This window comes from Primulina tabacum, chromosome 10 (assembly GCF_025594145.1).
Source record: "Primulina tabacum isolate GXHZ01 chromosome 10, ASM2559414v2, whole genome shotgun sequence".
In the NCBI taxonomy this organism is placed as follows: domain Eukaryota; kingdom Viridiplantae; phylum Streptophyta; class Magnoliopsida; order Lamiales; family Gesneriaceae; genus Primulina; species Primulina tabacum.
The window spans coordinates 12,593,117-12,610,749 of record NC_134559.1 but is presented as its reverse complement, the minus strand read 5'-3'; the positions used below and the strand labels follow the sequence as shown (position 1 = coordinate 12,610,749).

Here is a 17,633-nt window from a genome sequence, read left to right as displayed (position 1 = left end):
TCGAAGTCTCGACTCAAAGTCTGTCACTGTTCAATCTGGCCATGACAATAACGAGAAATACAATATCAATACCTTCCTCAATCAATACTGGATATAATTAGAACTGAATCAAAACTATACCCAACAGTACCAATCGATACATATCAATTCTTGCAACTCATGGGCCATAATGATACACATCTGATATCATATCTCAACCCAATTAACTCTGAAATTCATAACAATTCCATATGATATCCGTTTCTTAATCTGACTTCGATTCTACGCTGTCTAACATGTCAAGAACAACATATATGACGTGTATTCAATTCCTACAACACCATAATTTCAAAACATGTCAAAACGTAATAAAACTTACGTCCTGTAGTAGCTTGCGTTGATAGGAACACAGTACCGAAGTCGGATTTAAAATCTAACGGACGGATTGATCGCAAATCGAATTCTAAAATTCAAAAGCTATTTTCTCTCGAAGCTTTCGTTTCCTTTCTTTCTTCTGAAGCTTTAAGGATTACTGTATATATATATATATACACGTAACATGCACAAGGACGAGTGGCTCAATGTTTGTAGCACACGTCTCGCGCATATGCGCGACCCCAATCGGCGCATATGCGCGAGACACTCGGTCTCCGCACGTATCCTGCACATGGCCTTGCGCATATGCGCGACTCATCTCCGCGCATATGCGCGAGACTCTCTGGAGTTCCTCGCATAGGCTTCGCGCATATGCGCGAGGTCTTCTGCCTGTTTGGCGCATGTGCGCGCATCCGGTCGCGCATGCGCGCCGATTTCCCAGGTTGCTTCTTCAGTGCCATGACGAGTCCATTGAACTTTCACAAGTGGAATGGTCTTCATTCTGAGCTGTTTTTCTTTACGATCAATAATCTGAATCGGTTTTTCAACATAGCTTAACGTCTCATCCAGTTCGGCCTCGTCTGGCTGAATAGCATGTGAAGCATCAGGAAGGTATTTCCTTAATAACGATACATGAAAGACATCATGTATCCCGGATAATGAAGACGGTAGCACGAGTCGATATGCACGATCTCCTAACTTTTCGAGAACCTCATAAGGCCCAATATATCGTGGAGACAGTTTCCCTTTCTTGCCAAATCTGACCACTCCTCTGAAAGATGAAATCTTTAAAAATACTCGGTCTCCTGCCTCAAATACCAACGGCCTACGTCGAACATTGGCATATTTGTCCTGTCTGTCTTGCGCTGCCTTCATTTTCTTTCGAATTAGCTTCACTTTTTCTGTCATATCTCTGATCATATCAGGTCCAATCTCAGGTACTTCAGAGATATCATCCCAATAGAGAGGGGATCGACACTTTTTTCCGTACAACGCTTCGAATGGTGCCATCTCAATACTTTTCTGATAGCTGTTGTTGTACGAAAACTCACAAAGTGGCAATGCATCTTGCCAATTAGTGCTAAAATCAAGCACTACTGCTCTCAGCATATCCTCCAGTGTCTGGATAGTTCGCTCTGACTGTCCGTCAGTCTGTGGATGATATGCGGTACTCGGATGTAACTTCGTACCGAGAGCCTACTGCAAGCTCTGCCAGAAGTGCGAAGTAAATCGAGGATCACGGTCTGATACAATTGACTTCGGCACTCCATGCAATCTGACCACTTCTCTGACATAGATCTCTGCCATCTGGTCAAATCTGTACGTCATCTTGTACGGAATAAAACATGCGGATTTGGTCAATCTGTCAATCACGACCCAAATCGCATCACAACCTCGGGAGGAACGCGGTAGCTGCGTCAAAAAATCCATGGAAATATGATCCCATTTTCATTCAGGAATGGACAAACTCTGTAATAATCCTCCTGGTTTCTTTCTTTCTGCCTTCACTTGCTGGCAATTCAGACATTTGGAAACAAATTCGGCAATGTCAATCTTCATTTGTTTCCACCAGAATTGTCTTTTCAAATCATTATACATCTTTCTGCCACCAGGATGAATACTGAATCGACTGTTGTGCGCTTCTGACAATATCTGTCGTCTCAAATCTGAAACATTCGGCACAATCAGACGATTATTCACATACAAGACGTTATCACGTACCTGATATTCCGATCGATGTCCTGTTCTGACCATCGATACTGATTTCTGTACATTCTGATCAACTTTCTGAGCCGGTTTAATCCTCATAATCAGCTCTGGTTCTACTTGCACCGTATAAAGTCTCAACGGTCTATAATCAGTTTCAAATGCTAATCCAGACAAACAGCAGTCTTCTATCAAATTTGAAACACCGATCGTCGACAAGGATAAAGAACATACCTTTCGACTTAGTGCATCAGCTGCTGCATTAGACTTTCCTGGATAGTATTTGATTTCACAATCAAAGTCTTTAAGCAAATCAAGCCATCTTCGTTGCCTCATATTCAATTCAGATTGTGAAAACAGATATTTCAAACTTTTATGATCAGAATATATCTCGAATTTCTCACCGTAAAGATAGTGTCTCCATATCTTTAATGCAAAGACAATGGCTGCCAATTCCAGGTCATGAATTGGATAACGGGTCTCATGTGGTTTAAGATGTCTTGAGGCATAAGCAATAACATGCCTTCGCTGCATCAGAACACATCCCAACCCTCTGTGAGAAGCGTCGCAATAAACCACAAAATCACCAGTACCAGATGAGATAGTCAACACCGGAGCACTAGTCAATCTCTTTTTCAACTCCAGAAAACTGGTCTCGCATTCTTCAGACCAAACAAATGGAGCATTCTTCTGAGTCAGCTGAGTAATTGGTTTAGCTATACTCGAAAAATCTTTAATAAAACGACGGTAATATCCCGCTAAACCCATGAAACTGCAAATTTCGGGCACTGACGTCGGTCTTGGCCGAGAAATCACGGCCTCAACTTTGCTGGGATCCACTGATATCCCATCTCCGGATATAATATGCCCCAGAAATACTACCTGCCTCAACCAAAACGCGCATTTCGACAGTTTGGCATATAATTTCTCAGTCCTTAAAATTCGCAATACAGTTCTTAAATGCTCAGCATGCTCATTCATATTCTTTGAATAAATCAAAATATCATCGATGAAAATAATCACAAAATCATCGAGATATTTCTGGAATATATGGTTAATCAATCCCATAAATACAGCTGGAGCATTCGTCAAACCAAATGGCATGACAATAAATTCATAGTGTCCATACCTGGTTCTAAATGGCTGTCTTTGAGATATCAGAATCTCTGACTCTCAGCTGATGATATCCCGATCTTAAATCAATTTTGGAATATACTGAAGAACCCTGCAACTGGTCAAACAAATCATCAATACGAGGCAAAAGATATTTATTCTTTATCGTTGCCTTGTTCAGTTGCCGATAGTCGATGCAAAGTCTCATCGAACCGTCTTTTTTTCTTACAAATAGTACTGGAGCACCCCAAGGAGAAACACTTGGTCTGATGTACCCCTTGGCCAGTAAGTCTTCCAGCTGATCCTTTAATTCTTTCAATTCTATCGGTGCCATTCTGTACGGGGCTCTAGAAATTGGCACTGTACCTGGCATCAATTCAATGCTGAAGTCTATTTCTCTAATTGGAGGTAATCCCGGGATCTCATCTGGGAAGACGTCAGCAAACTCACGTACCACTGGCAGGTCTGCCAATGCTGGACTCGACTTCAGTAAATCTACTGAATATACAAGGAATCCCTCTGCTCCTTTATGTAATAATCGAGTCATAGATAATATGGATATTAAAGGAATTCTCGATCTAGAACCCTTACCGTAGAATTTCCACTCTTCAGCCATATCTGGTCTGAATCTCACTATCTTGTGGAAACAATCAACTGTAGCTCTGTACTTGGTCACCATATCAATACCGATAATACAATCAAAATCTGACAACCCAAGTACAATACACTCTAATTCAATCTCATGCCCGTCATACTGTAGTACACAATGTTTTACAGAATTTACTGATATCAAACCTTTCCCCAAAGGAGAAGAGACAGACACTACAGTAGCTAAAGACTCTACAGGCAATGCATGACTTAATGCAAATCGTTCAGAAATAAAAGTATGTGAAGCACCGGTATCAATCAATACATAAGCAGGGTAACCACATAAAGAACAGTTACCTGCCACAACGTCATCTGGTGCTTCCTGGGCCTGCTCCTTGGTCAAAGCGAATACTCTAGCCTGCTGTCTAGGAGGCTGGCTAACAGTCTGGCTACCTCCTGGCCTCTGCTGTGACTGAGCTGGCACTGGCTGGAATGTATGAACAGCAGCTGATCGTCTCTCAGTTTGTGCTGCTGATCCCGATGACTCGGCTCCCTGAGATCTTTGGGACTCTCTCTGTGGACACACTTTAGCAAAGTGTCCCGGCTGTTTACAGATGTTGCAACTACCAGTCACTCCCTGGCATTGCTCAGTTGCATGTCTTCCTCCGCAAGTCTTACAATAAACTCCAGTGTAACTCTGACTCTGTCTGGAACCACCGGAGCTGGAAGAACTGCTGCCAGATTTCTTGAATTGCTTTCCCCTGGCTTTCAAAAATTCTTTCTTCCCTCCACTGCGGCTGCCACCCTCGAATCTGGGAGGTGGTTGCTGTGGTCTCGGTGCTGGAGGCACAAATGAAGCCCCTTTCTGTCTCATCAGACCGGCTTCTGCTCCTTTAGCTCTGTTCAGGGCGTCAGTAAAGTTATTCGGTCGTCCTGTGTTCACCAATGTGAAAATATCTGGGTTCAAGCCATTGATGAACTGATCAGCAGTAGCTTCCTCACTATCAGCCACATGTGGAGCAAATTTCAACAAGGAGGAGAACTTTGACACGTACTCTTCTATGTTCATCTGTCCCTGCCTTAGATTGGCAAACTCCGCCCCCTTGTCATTTCGATACGACACTGGAAAGAATCGTTGGTAAAATTCAGTTCTAAATATATTCCAGGTAATAGTCGTACCTCTATGCTCCATGGCTCTCCTTCTGGTAATCCACCAGTCCTTAGCAACATCGTGTAACTGGTGTCCAATCAATTTCACTCACCTTTCATCTGTATACTCCAATGATTCGAACAGCATCTCTCTATCATCAAGCCAACTCTCGCATTCCACAGCGTTCTCTGTCCCTTTCAAAGTTGGCGGATGAAATGACTGAAATCGTTTCAGTAACGTTTCCATTGGAGTCGGTGTTACATCCATTGGAGGATTTGATGTACTTCCCTGTTCTGGTACTCGTCTCGGAGGCATATCTGATAATCAAATAGATTAGTAACAAATACCACATTCTGGTTCAATCCTCCTCTGATCATCTTACTGCTGATCTAGAATCAGTACTGATCCAGTCTCAATAAACATATTACTATATCTAATCAGATAAAGAAGTAACATGTATTAAAGCAGTAAGACATGCTAGCATTCAAAAGCAGGAAAGAAAACCTCAATCTACCCCGCTCACTAGCCTCTTCTATCTCAATCAAAAGGATCTATCGCTCTGATACCACCTGTTGTGGGGCCTCGGATGCTAATCATCTTATTATTAATCGTCATTGGGACTAATTTAATTAATTATAATAAACATGGTCTAAATTTTTTTTTTAAAATGCGGAACGTAATGGCATACATCTTAACATACACGTCAGTATTAAAAGTACAAATCTTGCACTATATACAATCAGTCTCGACTAAGGTTTAACAACTATATAACAAGTGTTTAAACCCTAACTCTAGTCCAAGTCCGTAGTCTCCACTCTAACTCGATCTTTCTTCACCTCTGTGACCCTGAACCTGTCCCACCTGTTGCCATGCACACATACAGACAAGACAACAGCCGGATAACTCCGGTGAGATATGAATATCCCAGTATAAACAATGTATCAATGCAATCATATGAAAAATATATAAAATCATAAACAATCATTAAAACATGTATCCAATTTGACTACATGAACCAATACGAATATGTATTTAAGTCAATGACTTATTATCTTCTCTCAACTTATTTCTAACCTAGGGATCCCGATCTAATTTAGACTTTGGTATGCTGTATCGAATGTCTACAATAGACGTCGATCTACATCTAAGCTCATCGATACACCGTAAGTCTAGAGTCTACGCGGTTCTGACAAAGACTCGGCGGTTCTGCCCTAGCTAGGCTGATCTGCCCTAGACTCAAACTCTGGCTCTGCTATAATTCAATAGACTAAACATATCAATCTGATAATCTGCAAATATCAATGCAATAAAGTAAAGTATGTGATTTTGGGAAACTCAAGTCAAACCTAACTCGAGTTGTGCAATCTCGAATCAACATTTATTTATACCTTTCTTGCTGTCGCTCTGATACAATCGAAGTCTCGACTCAAAGTCTGTCACTGTTCAATCTGGCCATGACAATAACGAGGAATACAATATCAATACCTTCCTCAATCAATACTGGATATAATTAGAACTGAATCAAACTCCGTTTCAACAGCATAACTGTACAATCTCACTATACCCAGCAGTACCAATCGATACATATCAATTCTTGCAACTCATGGGCCATAATGATACACATCTGATATCATATCTCAACCCAATTAACTCTGAAATTCATAACAATTCCATATGATATCCGTTTCTTAATCTGACTTCGATTCTACGCTGTCTAACATGTCAAGAACAACATATATGATGTGTATTCAATTCCTACAACATCATAATTTCAAAACATGTCAAAACGTAATAAAACTTACGTCCTGTAGTAGCCTGCGTTGATAGGAACACAGTACCGAAGTCGGATTTAAAATCTAACGGACGGATTGATCGCAAATCGAATTCTAAAATTCAAAAGCTATTTTCCCTCGAAGCTTTCATTTCCTTTCTTTCTTCTGAAGCTTTAAGGATTACTGTATATATATATATATGTATATACACGTAACATGCACAAGGACGAGTGGCTCAATGTTTGTAGCACACGTCTCGCGCATATGCGCGACCCTAATCGGCGCATATGCGCGAGACACTCGGTCTCCGCGCGTATCCTGCACATCGCCTCGCGCATATGCGCGACTCATCTCCGCGCATATGCGCGAGACTCTCTGGAGTTCCTCGCATAGGCTTCGCGCATATGCGCGACATCTTCCGCGCATATGCGCGAGGTCTTCTGCCTGTTTGGCGCATGTGCGCGCATCCGGTCGCGCATGTGCGTCGATGCTACTGTCCTCGCACATGAATTTTCACACGCGATCTCATTTCGTGTCTCGGTTAGCCCTTTCATAATTATCTCGATTAAAAATCAATAATCGTAATTTAACACGGTATAAAATCTCGGGCATTACACAAACTCACCACCACTTCTCGCCACCGACCGCCCACTGACCGCCGCCGACCGCCAGCCGACAACAGGCCCCGCCTTCGACTGACCACCGCCGCAGCCGCCGCCGAACGACCACCTCCGGCCGACTGACCCCCGGTCGACCACCACCGCCAGCCGACCGTCGCCGACAACCGACCACTTCCGGCCGACAACCGGCCCCGCCTCCGACCGACCACCACCGCGGCCGCCGAAGTGGATGTGCAATTTTGTCAATTCATCAAAAGATTCTTAATTATCTCATTCCTAACAATCATACCAAACATAATATTATTTTATCATTATATATTATATTTCTATTTCAATAATTTTTTTTATCATTTATCTCTTAATCATTTCATAATTTTATCCTCCAACCAAACGTAGCCTTGTTAGTGGAAATCGAATTCAAGTGACTTATAAAATTAAAATTCTTTCAGTTTTCGATATGGTTAATATGATATTGTGACCTTAATCTAGGGCGCCCGGTCCAAAAAATTGAGACCCTAGGGAAATATTATATATAATATATAAAAGTATTAAATATGAACGGATAATTAACTGTACATAATTATCAACAATGTTCAATATACTATGTGAATTTATTAAATTATAAAAAAGGACATACATAAATTTTAAAAAAACTCAAAGAATTAACTCTCTAGATATAATATCACGAGTCAATGATGAATATATGTATAATATAAACAAAGAGAATAAAAATCATCAAAATAAATAAAAGTAAATAATTGATTTTTGTCACGTAACAAAACAAATACAAATTATAATCTAAATACTAACCCATGAAGTAATAATTATGTTTGAACCGAAATAAGAAAATTATTAAATTATAGAATCACGGAGACCGAAAATCAAATCAATAAAAAATAAAACATCAATCGCAACACAAAAATAAACAAGAAATTTCATTCAATAAAAAAACTGTAAACTATGAAATAGATCCAATTTGAGAAACCTAAATCGCTCGAGTGAAACAATTTAACAGAGAGAGAGAGAGATTTTTTTTATGAATAAAGAAAGTTTTTTAAAGGAAGAACAAAAATACAAAAAGAAATGACGACATTTTAAATTATCAGCAAAAAAATTTGAGAAAAAAGTTAAATGAATTTTTTTTAAAAAATTGGAGGCCCCACCAAGAGAGGCTGCCTAGATTGGGGCTTTTTTACCGTTTACAACAAATTTCTTAAAAGCTTAATAAAATAATCAAGTCACGCCATCTCATATGGCGCGACTTGCTTTTAATTTTTTTTTAAAAAAATCAAGTCACGCCATCTCATATGGCGCGACTTGCTTAATAATATTTTTTTTAAGTAAGTCACGCCTATCAAACCGGCATGATTTTTTTTTTTTAAATATTTGCTGGACGTTGGTGGTAGAGGATGGTGGAGGAAGTCTGTCATCTGAAACACCGACGACCCAATGCAGTCAATAATGCATGTTTCTTTCTTTTATTTCACAAAGAAGACGTAAAAAAATTTATGATTAAAAATCATATATTAAAGTGATTTGATGTATCACTGATGAAGACTAACATGGCGTGTTTTTATCTGAAAATTTGCTTATATATCATTTGCCTTCGTTTTAAATGTATTATTCTTGTGCTTCATTTCTCTGGATTTAAATGTATCGTTATTGGTCATTCCTTGTGGATTTTCGTTCGATGTTCGATTAAGACATTGTATTTCAGCACATGAGGTTTGTGTGCTTTAAATTAAGTTTTTCATTATACATTTGATTAAAACCGTTAATTTATTTATTTGTGATTATATATTTTCAGATAAAATTTTATTTTGAACGTCTATTTGAGGTAAACATTGATATAAATTAATTTACTTGAGTATTCGAATATAAATTATGAATTTATCATAATCTTACATTTCGAGTTTATGATTAAAATGCTTAATTAAGTTTTTATGTATTATCAGTTATTTTTATTATTTTATATTATGCAAATGATAATAACAATACTTTTTCTTCAATGTTTTATATTGGTAGTATTTTAAAAATTAGTATAACGATTAATTTATTTTACACAAATAATATAAATGTTTTTATTATAAATACGGTTAATATTGTTTTTAATTACTTAAATGTAAATAAATATTATAATTAATTTCATTTCTTATTATTTTATTTGACATGCGTAGTATCAAAACTTTTTATTATAAAAATTATTATTTATAATATTATTGACTTATAAGATACAACTAAGAAATACATTTTTTGTATTTTAGAATAATAATCAACTTTTTTTAGAAAATAATAATAATACTTCTATTTATAATTATTATTGATATTGTTGTTTTATAAAGGTGTCATATAAAAAATTAAGTATTACAGTTATTTTATTTTACACAAGTAATATAAAATTTATTAGTATAAATATTGTATTTTTGTTCTTAACGTATTAAACATAAAATCATCTGTATAATTAATTTATTTAATTATTATTTTATTCCACGTGCGTATTTGTGAAAACTTATTATTATAAAAATATTATTTTATTATAATTAACTTGTAAGATAAGATATAAATAAGAAATACAATTTTTTATTTTAGAATAAAAATAACACTTGCAATTGTAATTTTTATGGTTTTTGTTTTATTTAGGTATGTTATAAAAAAAAAAGTATTACAGTTGATTGATTTTACACAAATAATATAAAATCTATTATTGTAAATTTTTTTTTGTTATTAATTTATTAAATAAAAATAAGTAGTATGATTTTATTATTAACTTAATTCATATTTAGTAGGACCTATATTATTTTACATAACTAATATAAAATTTATTATTTCTAAAAACTTTATTTAAAAAAATATACATATAAATGATTTTACTATTTTTTTTTCCTATTTAGTAGTTTAGTAAAACAAATTTAGCATTATCATCATTATTATTATAATTAATCTTAATAAAAATGAAAGCATATGTAAATTAATTTTATAGTGTATTATTTTGTTATATTTCACATTTTGTTATTCAATTGAAATTTTAAAAAATTTATTATCACCTTTTTATTTTGTGTGACCTATTGAATTTTTTTTTATAGGAATGGACAGTGTGCCGGTGCTTTTATTCGTATGTGGTAATGTTATTATAAGACATCACACCATAAAATATAGTACCACTGCATTGAGGGCAACACGAATACCAAGATCTATTAATTTGCATGAGTTGAAAGAAATAGTATACCGTCTGACAAATATTGAAAGTTCAAAATTTAATTTAAAATTGTCAACAAAATATTCCTACATGGATAAGTCACATTGCGTAGAAGTGCATCTTGACATCAATGATGACAACAATTTACAGTTTATGCTGGATTCTATTAACGAAATGTGGTGTATTGAATTGTATATCGAAAAGGATTTCATTGAGCATAATGTAGATGTTGAGGTTCCTGAATCATACATTCCGTGTATAACTGAAGGGTTCAATTCGATGGGATTTCATGATGAAGCTGGTACTTCCGCTGCTGCTTTTTTCGAACCAATAGATGAAAATCGATTTAATTCGCATGATTGGACTGGGGGATGGGATCGGTATATTACTAACACCGTAGAAGAAAATGTTAGTTGGCCGATTTCCGCACGAGAATGGGATTCTGGTGCAAGAGGATGGTACTCAGTTGACACAAATCATGTAGGTTTGGCTGTTGGAATTCCATCTGCATCGAATTTGAGTTATTATAACGAAGATAGAGGAGAACTTTGCACGAACATGGTTTTTAAAGATAAAAAGCATTTGATAGCAGCAGTTAAGGACTTTTCAGTTAGAGTTGCTCGACGTGAGTATCAAGTTGTGGAGAGTACAAAGACTTTGTGGAAAGTTAGTTGTAAAAATAAACATTCAAATATCAACTGTAGGTGGGGTCTTCGTGCATCGTTAAAATCAAAGTTGGGGTATTTCAAGATCACGAAATATGGTGGTCCACATTCATGTATGTCTAGCCAGGTGGGGTTAGACCACCATAACTTGGACAAAAACATGATTGCAAAAGCACTTGTCGGTATTGTTCGGTGTGATCCTTCGTATGAGATTAAATATTTTATCCAGCTTGTGAAAGATCGATATAATTATCAAATCTCATATGGTAAGGCATGGTACAGTTTAAAGCGGGCGGTGGAAAATGTATATGGTACATGGGAGAGTTCAGTACGTCTTTTGCCAAGGTACATGGGTGCCCTTGTGAAGTACAATCAAGGCACTATTGTAGAGTGAAACCATTTACCGAGATACAATTCTCAATTGAAGGTGTTAAACTACGTGTTTTGGGCCTTCCGACCATGTATAGATGGGTTCGCACATTGTCGAAAAATAATTAGTGTTGATGGTATTCATTTATACACGAAGTATAAGCACAAGATGCTTATAGCTGTGGGTTTAGATGGAAACAACCAAATCTTACTCTTAGCATTTGCCATAGTCGATGAGGAAACATACGACTCCTGGAAGTGGTTTTTGGAACTTCTATGCAAGCATGTGGTTTGAGGATCAACATGTGTGTGCCTTATCTCCGATAGACATCGTGGAATCATTAATGCTGTTGAGGAGATACCCGATTTTAGACATCCACGTGGCGTACATCGTTTTTGTCTTAGACACGTATGCTCTAATTTCAATACACATTTCAAAAATGTGCACCTAAAAGATCTATGTTGGAAAGCAGGCACACAACATCAAATACGTAAATTTGATGCCATCATGGATGAAATTAAAAATCTCGAATCGAGAGCTTTTGTTTATCTCTCTGAAATTGATAAACACAAATGGACTCTTGCTCACGATGGGGGATGGCGACGTGGTGTTATGACGACCAACATGTCGGAGTGTCTTAATTCTGTTCTGAAGGGTGCTCGTCGACTTCCTGTATCAGCGTTAGTTCAGTTGACATTCAATCGTTGCGTACAGTATTTCATCGATCATATCACACGAAGGCAACGTATGATTCAGAGCAATCAGCCTTGTCCTGATTATGCTTTTCGACTGTATGAGAAATGGTCTTCGAGATCTAGTGAACACACTGTTGTTCGTACCGAGATTAGAGACCAATCGGCATCTGTTGTTACGGGAGGGCGACAAGCTCGGGGTGAACGTGTACAGGTTGTGACCCTCAGTCTTAATGAATGCTCATGCGGAAAATGGACTATCGTTGGAATTCCGTGTTCACATGCAATATGTACCGCCAAATGGTATGGATTAGATCCTACACAATTTGTACAACGTTGGTTTCAGATGAGTGAATACGTAGACATGTACGAGGGAAGATTTCGTCCAATTGCTGATGAGGAATATTGGGATGAACCAACATTTGAATTGTGTCACAACCCGAATAGGCGTCAACGAAGGAGAAAAGGGAGAGACCGAACTACAAGAATCAGAAATGAGATGGACCGGCCTTCCACACGAGAAAGGCAACGCATCCAGCGAGAAAGCTCAACACAACAACGTCGTAATCAGAACATGTAAAGGTAATTTTTTTATCTTTTAATTTTATATTTCATTCATAATGAAAAAATAATCTGTTATTTAAGTGTTTACGTGTTGATTGGTTGCAGGTTTGAAGGAACACTATGAAATTCAATGTGTTACAATTGTAATTGTATGTTTTTCCTTGTATCTTGCTAATTCTTATATGTTAATCGAACAATTTTTTTGTTTAAATTGGGTCGTATGTCATATGTTGTTTTAATTTAGGTGTCTATATGTTATCTGTTGTGTAAAGTCATCTCGTTCTGTATTTTATTTTACAACATCATCAATGTTTCCTAATTATAGATTGTGTATCAACAAATATATATTTATCGTATCATATTTAAAACCTACGTATCTTATTTATTATAGCAACACAATCTAATGCCGTTAGAAAAAAAACAAATAAATTATTTAAAACTCAAAACAAATAGATTTACTTGTATTCAATATACATAACTTATACATTTAAATATTTTATTTTTTCTTCCTACCCAAGCGATGTCCAGTCCCACAATCACGTGGCTTTGGGATTTGTTTACTTTTACGCACCAACTGTTGGGCTTCAACTTCTTCTTCTTCATTAACATTCACTCGAACGTTGGCAGACTCGTTCATATCAATTTTTAGGGGAACCTGACTTGGTGATTGAGGATGACAATATCCCAAGTATGAAATTGGTGATATGTTATAATTTGGGCGGATTTCTTCCTACTGCTGGAGATGACCGTCAAATAAGAGTTCCCTAAATGAACGTTCGTAAGCCTGCTGTGGAGTTTGAAATTCATTATCCATTCGCGAACTACCTAACCCAAAAGAAACATTGAAAGAATCCTTATTTGGCCAATTAGCATACGAGGAAGGCACACTATAGGAATGAAGTGGAGCTTGAAATACAGAATCTCCATGCGAAGTACCCTCTCCTGAAAGTTAAAAAAATATGATGTCCAATAAGTACATGGAGGTAGAAATCAACATATACTTCGATAATATAAAGAAATTGCGTTGATATTTAAAAATGTACCATGTGAAGTGGAAGCCCAACCAAGAGTTACGCGCAACTGTGTAGTCGTACCATGCGAAGGATCATCCACTGAAGGTGAAATAAATATATTGTTGAATAAGAACCATGAATGTGAATTTAATAAACAAAGTAGTTAGATAAAAAAAAAACATGTACCATGTGAGCTGTGAGGCCAGGAATGACGTGGAGGTAGAAATAAACATATACTTCGATAATATAAAGAAATTGCATTGATATTTAAAAATGTACCATGTGAAGTGGAAGCCCAACCAAGAGTTACGGGCAACTGTGTAGTCGTACCATGCGAATGATCATCCACTGAAGGTGAAATAAATATATTGTTGAATAAGAACCATAAATGTGAATTTAAACAAAGTAGTTAGATAAAAAAAACATGTACCATGTGAGCTGTGAGGCCAGGAATGAGTCATCGGAGATTGTGTACTCAGGCGTTGTCACCAGTCAGGGGTCGAGAATGATGGTTCATCGGCTACATCATCATCTCTCAGTCGTCGCCTTCTGTTTGAAGACCTAGCATGATGATGTTGTTGCTCGGGTGTTCTAAAGGACATTTCATACAGTAAATCACAGGTCTGGATAGTTTTTTTAACAACTTCAGCTAATGCTTCACGCGGTTGATCATCAACAGAGAGTCCTCCAAACAAATTCTTCAAATTTGATGTCTCATCTCTCTATTATAAATAAAAATAAAAAACTTATCAAACACATGCATATTAAATTGTAATAGAATAATGCTAAGTGTCGAAAATAAATTGTTTAACAAGCACTTACCACAATACGTCTGAAATATGCATCTCCGGGCTGATAACCGTAATCGATTTGTTGAGGTTCTATAGGAGATATGAAACGTCGAGTTATAGAATCATACCATGTCTCATAATCATATCTCATGCTATAATTTTCAACCAAATCACTCTCAACAATCAGATTATGATGATTTTCCCACGCATCCACCATCAGTCTATGACGTTTGACCCAATCGTAATTTTTGCGTCCTCGTCTCGAGCATTCATGTAAATGATCTCCATCAAGTGCTGATATTGGAATGTTTTGTACATTCTAAATTGCCGAAGAACTCGATTTGGGCGATGCATCTCCACAATGTGAAAACATATCAATGGGCACGCACTTCGCCAGAGAGTGGGATGTCTACATTCTAAGGACAATGACAAAACATCCACAGCTTCGAGGTCGTAAACAAGCCATTTGAACTATAAATAATGAAAAAACGAATCATGTACCCAAGCGATAATATATGACATTTACGAAATTTATATTTAATGAAATGTAAACACCTGACAATCTCCCATCTTGTCAAGTACATCACGAATGATACGCACAGAATGTGTAGGTGTATGTGTCCACGTGAATACATTTTTCCATCTGTATGCACATTAAATTCGTAATACTATAAAATAAAGATGACGTTATTAATTTTATATCATATGTTGCATTTATTACCTTGCTCCGTATGGTGGAATTGGAAGAATATTATCACCGTTGTTTTCATTTTCAGGTCGAGCGATGAGGTTGTATCCTAAACGGTCAGGACATAGAGGAATCATTCTTGACCATGCCCAAATCTACAAAACAATTGAGTTCAATAAACGTGTATAGAAAGAAGTATACATTGAAATAAAAATTGTAATAAATATACATGCAATATGTATAAGGGGCCTGCGATTTCTTTTTTTCCTGACCCAGAGGCGGAACACAATTCGTGATATAAATATGCAAGTACAGCACTTGCCCAACTATAACTACGAACCTTATGTATATCTTGCAGAAAATGAAAGTACAACAGTTTGACCGCACAACCTTCAGAATCAGGTAACATACAACCACCGATAACCAACATCGCAACACATCGGGAGTATTGTGCCACTTCTATGTCTGTACTGTTTTCATCAATTACTGTTTGTGTACAGTGTAAGTACAGAGTAGTCAACTTTAAACTATTGGATCTGAAGTCTGTCTGAAGTGGCATAAAACCTAACCAATCATAACAATAAACCTGACATACAGTAAACTTGCAAGATACATCGGTCCCGATGATAGGATCACCATCAACATTCAGCCCCCAAATTAACGCAACATCTTGTAGCGTGATTGTGGCCTCGCCAACTCGCAGGTGGAAAGTATGAGTTTCTCGGCGCCATCGTTCCACAAGAGTGGTTATCAAATTATTATCATAAACATAATCACCACATAAGAGGATGCCGTAAAAGCCCATTTCGTTTAGACATGACCGGACACGATGGTGTAGTATACCACTTTTCCACAATTCTCAAATTAAATTATCTGATCGACGCACTCTTAGGGTGTTATCCAAGTTGTTAGGCGTAATAAAATTAGATATATGTGTTTGTTGCTGATAAAGAACAGTAGGATCAACAGGTCCAGCATGTAACGACATCCTACAATCAATAATAAGAATAATATATTATTATTATTATTATTATCTATCACAATATTGTATAAACAAAACAAATACAATATCAATTATAAAAAAATATAAAATAAAACATTAACTACAAGTAAAAAATAATAATTACACTAAAAATAATATTTTTACAATCTACGAGTTTTGAAAATACGAAGTTATTTTAATAATAAAAATTTAAATACACACATATTTAAATTTTCGAATCTTTTTTAAAGAATTAATCGAATCAAACATTAGTTTAGTTAATAATAACGATTGGAAAATGTATTTTATTAAAATATTTAATAATTTATTTATTATTATTATTTTTTCAAAAAAAAAAATACAAAAGTCACGGTTTTTTAAGAAAAACAAGTTCACACAAATATAAATATAAAACATATTATATTTACAATTAGTTTTATCCTAACATATGATTATAAAAATATTATAAAAATTAACAATAACCAACAAAATAAACATATAACATTATCGTGGTTCATAATTAACAGATAGCTTAATTTTTAAAAAATAGTTATTTAAGTTAAAAAAAATTATAATCAAACATATATCAATAATTAAAAATAATCTATTTTTTAAGCGTGACTTCCCTTTTTTTTAAAAAACAAATTATTAGATATTTTTCAAGGGAAGTCACGCCTACTACTTCCCTTTTTTTTTAAAAAAGACAAATTATTATATTTTTTCCAAGGGAAGTCAAGTAGGCGTGACTTCCCTTTTTTAAAAAAAAAACAAAAATGCTAAATTTTTTTTTTACAATAATGCAAATTATTAATGGATGTGTGCAAATTATCAAAAAATAATAAAGGACGTCATTTGTTTACAAAAGTTAGTAATGACTAAAAAATCACGTAATTATTAAAATTGAAAAAAAATTAAATAACACTACAAAATTAGTCTAACATAAATAATAATTTAATTTATAAATTTAATAATTAAAATAATAATTTATGCAAGTATACATACCTTAATATAAGTTGTCCAAATAAAATGAACTTGCAAAAAAAAAAAAAAAACATGTGCTGAGTCCGCGTCTTTTGAAAAATATGCAAAAAGTGAAAAAATAAATTCAAACCTATACAAAAACTTACCGATGAAAAATACGAGAAGAGTGAATGAAAGGAGAGAATCAAGTATTCAATTTATAGAAGAAAATTTATAATATTATAATAAATTCGAAATTATTAAAATTATGGTGTCGCAGCTTTTAACATGTGCTGAGTCCGTGTCAAAGTTAATGTGTCGCAGCTTTTAACATGTGCTAAGTCCGCGTCTTTTGCATAAAAGTAAGTCACGCGCAAATCGTGACTTAATTTTTTTTTAGATGGCGTG

General features: G+C 35.8%; 1 protein-coding gene across 6 annotated transcripts; it reads right to left on the bottom strand.

The window, feature by feature from the left end:
• Nucleotides 1-10,203: 10,203 nt before the first annotated feature.
• LOC142506068 (serine/threonine-protein phosphatase 7 long form homolog) lies at nucleotides 10,204-16,430 on the bottom strand. 6 transcript variants are annotated; one of them, XM_075619214.1, is made up of 8 exons: nucleotides 15,513-16,426; nucleotides 15,317-15,438; nucleotides 14,627-15,238; nucleotides 14,235-14,526; nucleotides 13,991-14,152; nucleotides 13,835-13,903; nucleotides 13,680-13,733; nucleotides 10,204-10,864 (listed from the first exon to the last, which is right to left on the bottom strand). In XM_075619214.1, the coding sequence occupies exons 4-8, from the start codon at nucleotides 14,263-14,265 to the stop codon at nucleotides 10,788-10,790; spliced, it is 393 nt and encodes a 130-aa protein (XP_075475329.1). In that variant the 5' UTR covers nucleotides 14,266-14,526; nucleotides 14,627-15,238; nucleotides 15,317-15,438; nucleotides 15,513-16,426; the 3' UTR covers nucleotides 10,204-10,787. The 6 variants fall into 6 exon arrangements, with proteins under 6 accessions (XP_075475329.1, XP_075475327.1, XP_075475324.1 ...); XM_075619209.1 differs by lacking the exon at nucleotides 10,204-10,864 and having other exon boundaries at nucleotides 13,588-13,733; nucleotides 14,084-14,152; nucleotides 14,627-15,066; nucleotides 15,151-15,238; nucleotides 15,513-16,430; XM_075619212.1 differs by lacking the exon at nucleotides 10,204-10,864 and having other exon boundaries at nucleotides 13,522-13,733; nucleotides 15,513-16,428.
• Between the last annotated feature and the right edge of the window lie 1,203 nt (nucleotides 16,431-17,633).